The 9,801-nt window shown below is 33.5% G+C and overlaps 1 protein-coding gene across 1 annotated transcript; it reads left to right on the top strand.

The window, feature by feature from the left end:
• The first annotated feature begins 649 nt into the window (after nucleotides 1-649).
• On the top strand, nucleotides 650-9,449 carry LOC105625614 (fatty acyl-CoA reductase 2-like). Its single transcript, XM_012206936.1, has 4 exons — nucleotides 650-834; nucleotides 3,341-3,814; nucleotides 6,677-6,904; nucleotides 9,131-9,449. The coding sequence occupies exons 1-4, from the start codon at nucleotides 650-652 to the stop codon at nucleotides 9,447-9,449; spliced, it is 1,206 nt and encodes a 401-aa protein (XP_012062326.1).
• Nucleotides 9,450-9,801: the final 352 nt, after the last annotated feature.

The following is a 9,801-nucleotide window of genomic DNA, read 5'->3' as shown; positions in this document are numbered from 1 at the left end:
TATATATATATATATATATATATATATATATATTTTTTTTTTTTTATTATATTTATTTGATTGCGTTCGAGAAGCATGCAACGTTATTGTGTCATTTTATCTTTATTATTTATTAAATATAATACAAAAACATAATAGCGCTAAAGTATGCTTTTCAAATGCAATTTATATCTCTTTTGTATCATTTGGCATACTATTATTTAATGTAATTAAAAAAAATATATTAACAGCACTAGCTTACAGCATTTGTTTTAAATTGAAATTAATCTCACTAACTTAGTAACAATATTAATAAAATAAATGCGCCATGCTTTTGCTTTAATTAAAAGTTAATTTGTTTTATTATTATCAACTCTCATTGAATTAAGAACATTATTTTCAATTAGACTGTTGTGTTAGTTAATGCTATTAATATATTTTTTTTCTATGCATGCACAGTTCCATTCATTGAAAAAATTATTTTACTGCAAGTTATGTACAAAGCTGATAATCTACTCGTCATAATCTCGAAATCATGTGTATTTGATCGTTGCATCAGAAGGCTAGAATATAGTTTTCTTCCCTTTCCCGCGAGTATTTCCAGGTAGAATCGAAAGCCTCGTACTGTTCACCGCGATTCGCTTTTCAAGCAGGCTGCCAGTCATCGACAATGTCTCTGTGCGAGTGGTACGCGAAACGCGTAGTGCTCCTCACGGGAGTCACCAGCGAATTGGGACGCGCTCTGTTGGAGAAGATCTTACGGTGTTTACCGGATGTCAGAGTATATGTCGTTCTCAGATCCCAAAACGATCTCAACGGCGAGGAACGGCTAAAGAAGATATTCGCGTCACCCGGGTACGAACGGTATCCTCTTCGCGTTCCTTCTCGCGTTCATTTTGTGCCTGTAAATCGCATCGGTCGCTCGATATCGTCTTTGTGCACGTTAAATTGCGACCGCGATTCCGGTCGGGGGCGTGTGCCGAATTTATTTCAGAAGACATCAAACTGAGAAAGACTCCTCCCTTCTCTCTCTCTCTCTCTCTCTCCTTCTCTCTCTTTTTCATTGCACTTGGTGGTTTTCCGCAAGAATTCCGGGAACGTACGTAATGCACCTTACGTTGGAAATCGATTGCAAAATTAGATTTTCGTTTCACAAATAGTTACGTGCAGTGACAGAAAGAACACCGCAGTTCAAAAATTTTCACAAAATGAAATTATTATTACTCTTATTACTGTTTTACGTAATTATGAAAAACTATGGTGCTGCATAATAGAATGAAAAAGATAGGAGAAAGGACTCTGCATTAATCATGTGGAAAGAGTAGTTTCAGTCAAATTGGCTGAAACTGAGATATTTTGTAACTAATAAAATGCTGCTCACACACTGGTTATATGTGTGTTTAATTATATAAATGTTTATACGTTTAAAAAAATTAACTGTGCACTGTAAATGAAGGTACTTTTCATTAAATACGAAATAGCAATTTTCAAATAGTGTTACAGCAAAATTTTATGGTTATGAAGACTTCCGATCAACATCTCATAAGCTACAAAATATTACAATTTCAACTAATTTGACTGAAATTACTTTTTCCATAAAATTAGTGTGAGGTCCTTTTTTCTTCGATTTATTCGTAATAAAAAATTTCGCTTACTTAATATATATAAATTTAATTCTACATCAGTGTTATGTAATAAAATACATATATATTGTTTGTAACATTTTCTTTCTCCATTCAACTTTTAACATGTAAGATAACTTTTCATCTGCATCTTACAATATATTTGGCATAAACATTTTACTCTCAAATTTCATCCTTATTTTTGTGTAATCAATTTTTATCAAATAAAAATTATTAAATAAAAATTTTAATATTTAAGCTAATAACTAATAATATAATAAAAAGTAACCCTTTTTCCACTTTTTTTTAAAGTCTGAAACAATGAAAGAACTTGGGTTAAACAAAAAAATCTAGATTGCAGATAAAAAGGAAAAATATAATAGTAAATATATAAAGGATTAATAAAACAGAGCATTTTCTTTCGATTTGATCTTTGCAATTTGTTAAATCTCCTGTTAAAATTCATACCGTTTCATAATTTTAACAATTGGAAACTTACCGCGAACGATATCGATTGAAATGATAGCGGCATACCTGCAATCGCATTGCAATTGCTCGTCCGAAATCGCGTGGTAATAACGATAGAATCAAGAGTAAACGAGATACGATCGGATGCACGTGTTTATAGTCAATTGCGCAAATCGGATTGCCTCGTTAGATTCCGTCTCATGCTCGTCTCATCATAACGATCGCCCGAATCGCCCGAATCGCCAAGATGCTCGGATCGGAAGATGAAACTCGGCACCGTTGCATGCGGCGCTGCGATGGCCGCCCTTACCGGCCTTCGGGGAGGGACGGCTAAAAGCTCGTGGAGAGAGATTTATTTTCATTAGCACACGCCTCCGTGCCCCCTTTAGAAAGATTATGAAGTATACGTGGCCCGGGGTGCTTTCTCTCACCCTCGCAAAATCCGCGACCGCGCGGAAAATTCGTCCGCGCGTTTTGAATTTCGCGAAATTAAAATCCGCGAAAGGATTGTTTTCCCCCGGGAAATCGTAGTTACCACCGGATCGCTGCGTTTTTTCACTTGGAAAAGAGAATCGCCCAGCGCGTAAATGAGAAAATGCAAATGGACGAGAAGCTCGAGCGTTCAAGGTGCTTCAATGCTATTACATTCGGCGAAATCGCTCTCGGCTGTCGCGGCTTGTTGGATTTTCCTCGCACTATTTGCGACTTCTTGTAAATTGTTCCATGTAAAATAGTTATGATGTGAATTGTGAAAATCTCCTAGGCAGAATTCGAAATGACAATATCACGTGTTTCTATTTTTATCCTTCCAAAAAACGCAACAAAAAGTGCGTAGAATTAGAAAATATTTCAGAACTTTGCATATTTTATACATACTTTAAATATACAATTAAATATGAACATTGAATTCAAAGAAATATAAATTAATTTCCAATTTGTAATAATTTATGTAAATATATCTATCAATAAAACAAATTTGCTTTTCACAATGATTAATATTAATTATCTTCGTTAGTTTTGCATTGCGCATCTTAATTTCCGGATATTTCTGATAGTCGTATGTATTCCGGCGATAATTTCAAAAATGAGACTTTGTATCGCATAATTTGAATCTGTATATTATAATCTGATGATTGCTTGATCTGATGATTTTTAATGGCGTGCGTCTTACGCAATTTTTCCATGCCGCGGTGCATCTCCATTTTGATGAAACTTCCTAGCAGTAAATTTCAAAGCCGATTTGCGTCACCAACGTTATTATCGCTCGGCAGGTATGAGCGACTGAGACAGGAGATGCCGAGCGCGATCTCGCGCGTGAAAACGTTCGAGGGGAATTTGCTTTACGAGAATCTCGCTCTAAGCATTGAGGACAAAGTCTCGTTGAGAGAGGTCACCGTGGCCTTTCATGCCGCCGGGCCGCACGATTACTTCCTGGAATATTGTCAGGAATTACCGAAACTCAGGAGCGTCGCCGTCGCATCCAGCATTTTCAAACATCGCGGCAGGATAACTGAATGCCTGCAGAATGAAAAAATTCCCAACTTACCGATCGCCTTGGTGCGCTTCCCTTGCATCGGACCGGCTTACAAGGAACCTATGCCTGGCTTTGTCGAATCTCTCAAAGGACCTACCGCTCTCATGATTGGTGCGGGTTTTGCGTACGGCAATTCGAAATTGCCAGCCGAAATCATCCCAATAGATATAGCAGTAAATACGATGATCGCCGCCGCATGGGAAGTCGGCATGTACGTATAAAATTATTATTTTATTTATTTTGCGTTAATTTCTAAAAATTTTATTCATTAATAAAAATAATGGGGATATTTGACAAGGAAAAATTAATCTACTAACCGAGTTTAAAGCGCTTTTAATTCTCGTCGCTGCGAACTTTTATGACTATGTTTACATTAATCAAACTTAACATGCCGTAACTCGTCTCATTGTAATAATTAAATTTCTGCACAGAAAACCATTTATCAATATGCTTATTTACATAAGGATTATCAAGTTGCTCTTAAATATTACGTTCATTTAATTGCAAAGAGAAAGTTGTGTAAAGGCGCATTCACGTGTGCAGCGTTACAGAATAGTAATAATAACCAACATTGTTTAATTACCAGACGTGAACTAGAAAGTAGCAATAGCTATCTCCTTTCAAAGAATATATTATGTAACCGTTATTTTTTCTCAAAGCATAGCACTTCTTGCTCAGTTGAGAAAAATAATTATCAGTATTCTGTTTCAATAGAACCTTGAAGCTAAAAGAGGACTGCTCGATCTCTTTTGTAGGTAATATTATTAAAGCGATATCAAGTACAAATTAAAAATGATTATATAAAATAGTATTATTATAATTAGGAACCGTAAAACAATCCTACTTTTGTCAAAAGCGTAAAGTGCAAAATAAAAATTACAATAAAAAGCGCGAAAATCCGTAGAAAATCCCACATATACATACATTTGATTATTTAAATTAACGAATCTGTAGGTAATGCGGAAAAATAATTTGTTTAATTAAAATAATTAAATTAATAATAAAAAAAGAATGAAACCTTTTTCGCGATCCGTTGTAGATTTTAACATATCGGAATTCGTTGCAGACGCGGCTTATCTAGTTTTCCGATGCGAAATATTGGATGCGGGTAAACACATTTTACATGTACGCGCGGTTTCCGTAGTTGTTACTGTTTGCTCGAATTCGACGCTTCCGCTCCAATTGTAAAAAGCGGGATTCGCTCTTTTCGATTTTTTTTGATTCACCCCTCAATTCGCTGAAAGCATGATTACTTCCGTCTCTTGACGAAATAAATTCTTTGTGTTGAAAAAAATCTAATGAATATTTTGACAACTTCTCTAACACAATTATGTGTAATATAACTGTCATATTGTAAATTGGCATTCATTGTATCGACAGAACAAAACTGCCAATTCTTTTAAATAACATTGTGCTGAATAACAAAAATTTTAACGAGCAATTTTAATTAACAATATATTGCCTATGCCTTATATTGAAAATATAAAATGCTTATTGCAGATACCCATTAATTTTTTTATTCTTTCATTTCAATATCAGTTTGCGAAAAACTTGTAATGTTACCTAAAATTTTAAAATCATTAAAATTACTCGTTTCAATTTCCATAGCTAGTCGTTTATTAATTCTCGCAATTGTTAACGTGGGATTAATTTAATATACATACATGATTACAACGCGGCATTGCGTTAAAATTGCGTGATATTAAAAAAAACAGTGTTTTATTTAAATTAACGATCACAACAAAAGTACCGTTAAGTTCTAAATAAAAACACTTAAAAACTTTGAATTTCTCATTAATTTTTGAAAAAAGATTTTTTTTTTATGTGAGTTATGTTTTTGATTCTTGCACGGAGTACGACGATTGTGCGATTTTTGTCTAATGAGGAAAGCGATTATCGGAAATTGCGAGACGGTAATTGAAATCAATAGTTAAATTGTCTTTGCGATTGCCAGGAATAATTAAATTGCAAATCAGTTTATCAAACGAAGTAATTAAAGATAGTAAATGATAGTATATTGATTTACACATGTAGGGCACATCAACTAGAAAAGTGATTCGCGCGGAATGTAAAATGAATGAATTTCAGATACAATGAGAACGTCGATGCGCATATTAAATTGCGGAAGAAACCATATAAATTTCCTTTAATGATATCTCTTGTCAAACTTTGTTTTCTATCCGCTTTAAGGTTTTAATTAGAAGACTACGCATAACGAGAATCAACTCAGACTTTTTAAAGCGCAATCTTTATTTAAGTCAGCCAACAACGAACCAATCGAATGAAACTTATAGCTAGGCTTTTCCGGGCTTTTCCTAGAAAACCCGGAGAGCTTACGTTTGATTCTAGTTTCAACCAGAAGCATCTCTTCGCTTCGCTCTGAAGTATTTCCGAACGACTGAACTGCGAATAAGTTGATTGCATTCGCCTTGCAAGAAGCAAAGTGCGCTATATCTGCCTCTGTGTCTTTTCCGTCCACTTTTACCGATTATTCTTGTATTTAAGAGAAATTACTAGTCAGAAATACTATTAATTATTAGCAGTTTTAAAAGTAAATCTACTTCAGCTTTTCAAAAGATGTAACCTCTGTTACCGGCATTATAAAAATTTCTCTAATAATGAATTATCTTCCTTTGTACAACTATCTTTTTATACAAAAATTAACATTTAATTTCGCAACATGATACATTCTTTACATTCTTTCGTTATCTGATTATATAACAAAATATATTATAATGAAAAATTAAACTTTAATTATATAATTATAATTTAATAAATTAAATATAATAATAATGAAATTTAATTAAATTATATATAATAAAATTCAAAACTAATAAAATAATAAAATTACAAACTAATAAAATTCACAATGTGTTACTGCAGATGCATATATACATATAGTTCGGATAAATTACGTATTAAATAGAATATTAGATTTAAAATAAAATAAAATGCGTCGCTAATGGAACAATTAATAATAGCATGATGCAAAGAATGAACGCAATAAATTATCATGAGATGTGAGGCGATTAAATGTGCTTTTCTTCTCATGTTTTTTATCGTTTTTACGCAGAACTAACGTTACAAAACCGGTCGTCTATAATGCGCCGCAGCTGGGTTGCACGTGGAATGATCTGATTAAAAAGAGTCGACGGGCCAGCTCGAAGTTTCCCTATCCAACCTTTGGAATTCGCGGAATGACGTCCATTGAGCCACTGTACTGGATTTTGGTGATATTCCTCGAATGGCTGCCATCTTTAATTTGCGACATCGTCTTCGGTCTATGCGGCAGAAAACAGAGGTATCACGGACTCAAAATTTATCGTGAAATTTCACACATTTATCGTCATAAATTTATCGTCATAGCTTCGTCAACGTCTTCGTTGGCGCGATTTTTTCGTAGTCTCGTGAAAATTTCAGCGCAGCTGAATTTTTATCGCCATCACTAACTTTGCCATAAAAATGATTTAATACCTCTGAAAAGTATCAAGGTTGTTCTTTTCCGTTAACTTTTAATCCGCAATTTATTGATATTTTATGCAAATAGAACACATAAATTGCCCGCGTAGCTAAAATAGTCGCTTAAATAGATATTACACTTTACTCTTATATTATGCGTATTCTTTATATATTAGATACTTACTTGATTGAGAGGTCATAGATAAGTTGCTTGTACCGGAGTATTGTCTAAGTTTAAAGTTGGTTTCGCAGTGCTCTTCTGCAACAGCTGGCAATATTAAATTTGCTCGCGATATTAACTTGTTCGGAGAACGCAACACTATTAAAGATACTAAGTCATTTTCCAAGAGAGCGTAACGCTTTACTACTTGATATTACGGTTCAATTTATAAGTTATAAATTGCTTATACGCTACGTTAAAATATGCATCTTAAAAATTAAAATAGGAATTCTACGTAACTTTTTAATTAAATTATAAAACCATCAATTTTCTTTAATAAGATTATTTCCGTTTTGTATAAAATATTACAGAAGATCATTATTTATAACAAAATTCATGCAGAATTTGCAATATCTATATATTTTACCGCTTATATAATATGATGATTATAAATTCAAGAGATCGCGGGATTAGCCAATAGTATTAAACCTCGATGCACCTCGGAGATAATCCTTCGTTGCACATGCGAACATTAAGAAATGATTAAAGCCGTTCATATATGAAGCCTCGAACTTCGCCGATAACTACTCGCGATCGCAAATAAGTTTCGACGAGGAGACTCATGCGAAAGTTTGATCGTGATCGCGAACGCTTACGCTCGGTCTCTTCAACTTTCCGCATCGTGAAAGGCCTGCAGCGGTGCACTCGGTTAACACGCCGCAAATCGTAAAAGTAAAAGTTATCTGGAACTGCGATTTAGGCGCAAGAAACGTAAACAGGTTCACTGACTTTCGCTCGCGCGAGTGAATACTGAGAAAAGGAAAATTGCGTCTTCGAATGGAAAAACTCGTTTTCTCGGTCGCAAAACTTATTCCACCCGATATCTGATTGCCTTGAGAAATAAAATCCGATATCACAATCGCGACAAGGAAACTCGAAAAATCTTGACAGACTATTAAAATTTGTTTTTTATATACCCTTATACCGTATCCAACTTATTACAATACAATGACAAAATTCATTCACATTCGAACAATGGTCACTGACTAACTTTGTAAGAAATTTTTCAGCAACATTAAAATCTGAAATAAATGATTAACATTATTATTGATATATTTTTATACACAATTAGAAGTAAAAGAAAAGATCAGAAAAGTAAGATTGTAGAACATCAATATTAAAAAATATCAGATAAATAATTGATATTATTATATATCATTTATTTATATCATTTATATTAATTTTATATTAAATAATTGGCATTATCATTTCCATGTGCAATTAGAATAAAAAGGAAAAACAAAGAGAATAAAGTTGCTATAGAAACCGATTCATGGATCGAGTGATGAACGAAAATATTTTCGCTTTCGATGTTCCTACCAAATATTTTTCTGATTTTTTCGTTTGCTCTCAGACGCGTGCAGAGTAAATCTTGCCCACTAACTTAGCCCGAGCTTTCTTTCTTCTTGAAAGGAAATCCTCCCGTCAAGTTTTCTGCAATTCCTTCGTAATAAGTTGGATTGGAAATTATATAGTTTGCGATTATATAGTTTGCGATGAACCGGAGAAAGTTAAATTTTTTTTATTATCCCGCTCACACTTAATAATACTTTGCGATCCTTTTTTCTCGACTACGATTGAAATGGCTATTTAAAACTCAATCTTGAAAACGTTTTATTCGTTCTATCGCATGTACATGTTCACATATATTCGAGTAAAATACGATTTCGTCTAAGTATTTCTATACCAAGATTCCTATACCGAAGGAAAGAGTAAAGAAAGACGCAAATAGTTGAAATCGTTAAGAGTTCGAGTGCCAGAAGGATCAGGCGAGACGGGCATTAATGGCAGGAAAGAGGTAAAAAGAAACGACTGGTTACTGAAGGTAAAACCTTTACTGCTCCCTAGGATTCTCGCAGAGTACGACAGAGTTCGTAATGCACTTCAACCTTTGAAGTCAATTTCATCGAGGTCCTGGCCAGTGGAAAGGAATCACGTGTACCTACTGAAGGAACGTCTCATGAAAGAAGAGCGGGACGTATTTCCGATCATCGAAGAGATCGATATCGAGAGTTATGTCCTCTGTGTTGCTGCCGCCACCCGAAAGTACTGCGTGAACGAGGATACTCTTAATATCATAAAAATAATTTATCTGTTCTTCTTGTATATACCTGTGATACTTATCGTCACATATATTGCATCACATACATCCTTATTGCACGCATAAAGTTAGATAAAAATTATTATGTTTTTTATGTATAAAAAATTGTTCTTTTTGCAAAAATTTGTAAAAGGAAAAATATAACGTATATTTTTTAAATGGCTTTATACTCTGGGCAAATATTTTTATGATTAATGATCATGCGTTTTCAGTTTTAATTACATTACAGTTTATAGAGTTACATTAAATTAAACTTCCACATATTTTAAACTTTAATTTTATTCCCTATATTTTTTTGTCGGTTATATTATTCGGTTGATTAATCTATGTATAATATATCACATTACATTTTATATATTAGTATATATATATATATATATATATATATATATATATGTATATATATATTATTAGTATA

Source organism: Atta cephalotes (genome assembly GCF_000143395.1).
Source record: "Atta cephalotes unplaced genomic scaffold scaffold00003, whole genome shotgun sequence".
Classification (NCBI taxonomy): Eukaryota; Metazoa; Arthropoda; class Insecta; order Hymenoptera; family Formicidae; genus Atta; species Atta cephalotes.
Note: the sequence above shows the minus strand (reverse complement) of the source record. Positions and strands in the feature narration are given on the sequence as shown.

What these genes read in the sequence shown, in the direction of transcription:
- LOC105625614 (XM_012206936.1), top strand. Translation starts at nt 650, where the DNA reads ATGTCTCTGTGCGAGTGGTACGCGAAACGCGTAGTGCTCCTCACGGGA. An exon ending in AAGATATTCGCGTCACCCGG is followed by an intron (nt 835 to 3,340) that starts GTACGAACGGTA and finishes ATCGCTCGGCAG; the next exon opens with GTATGAGCGACTGAGACAGG. An exon ending in CTATGCGGCAGAAAACAGAG is followed by an intron (nt 6,905 to 9,130) that starts GTATCACGGACT and finishes ACTGCTCCCTAG; the next exon opens with GATTCTCGCAGAGTACGACA.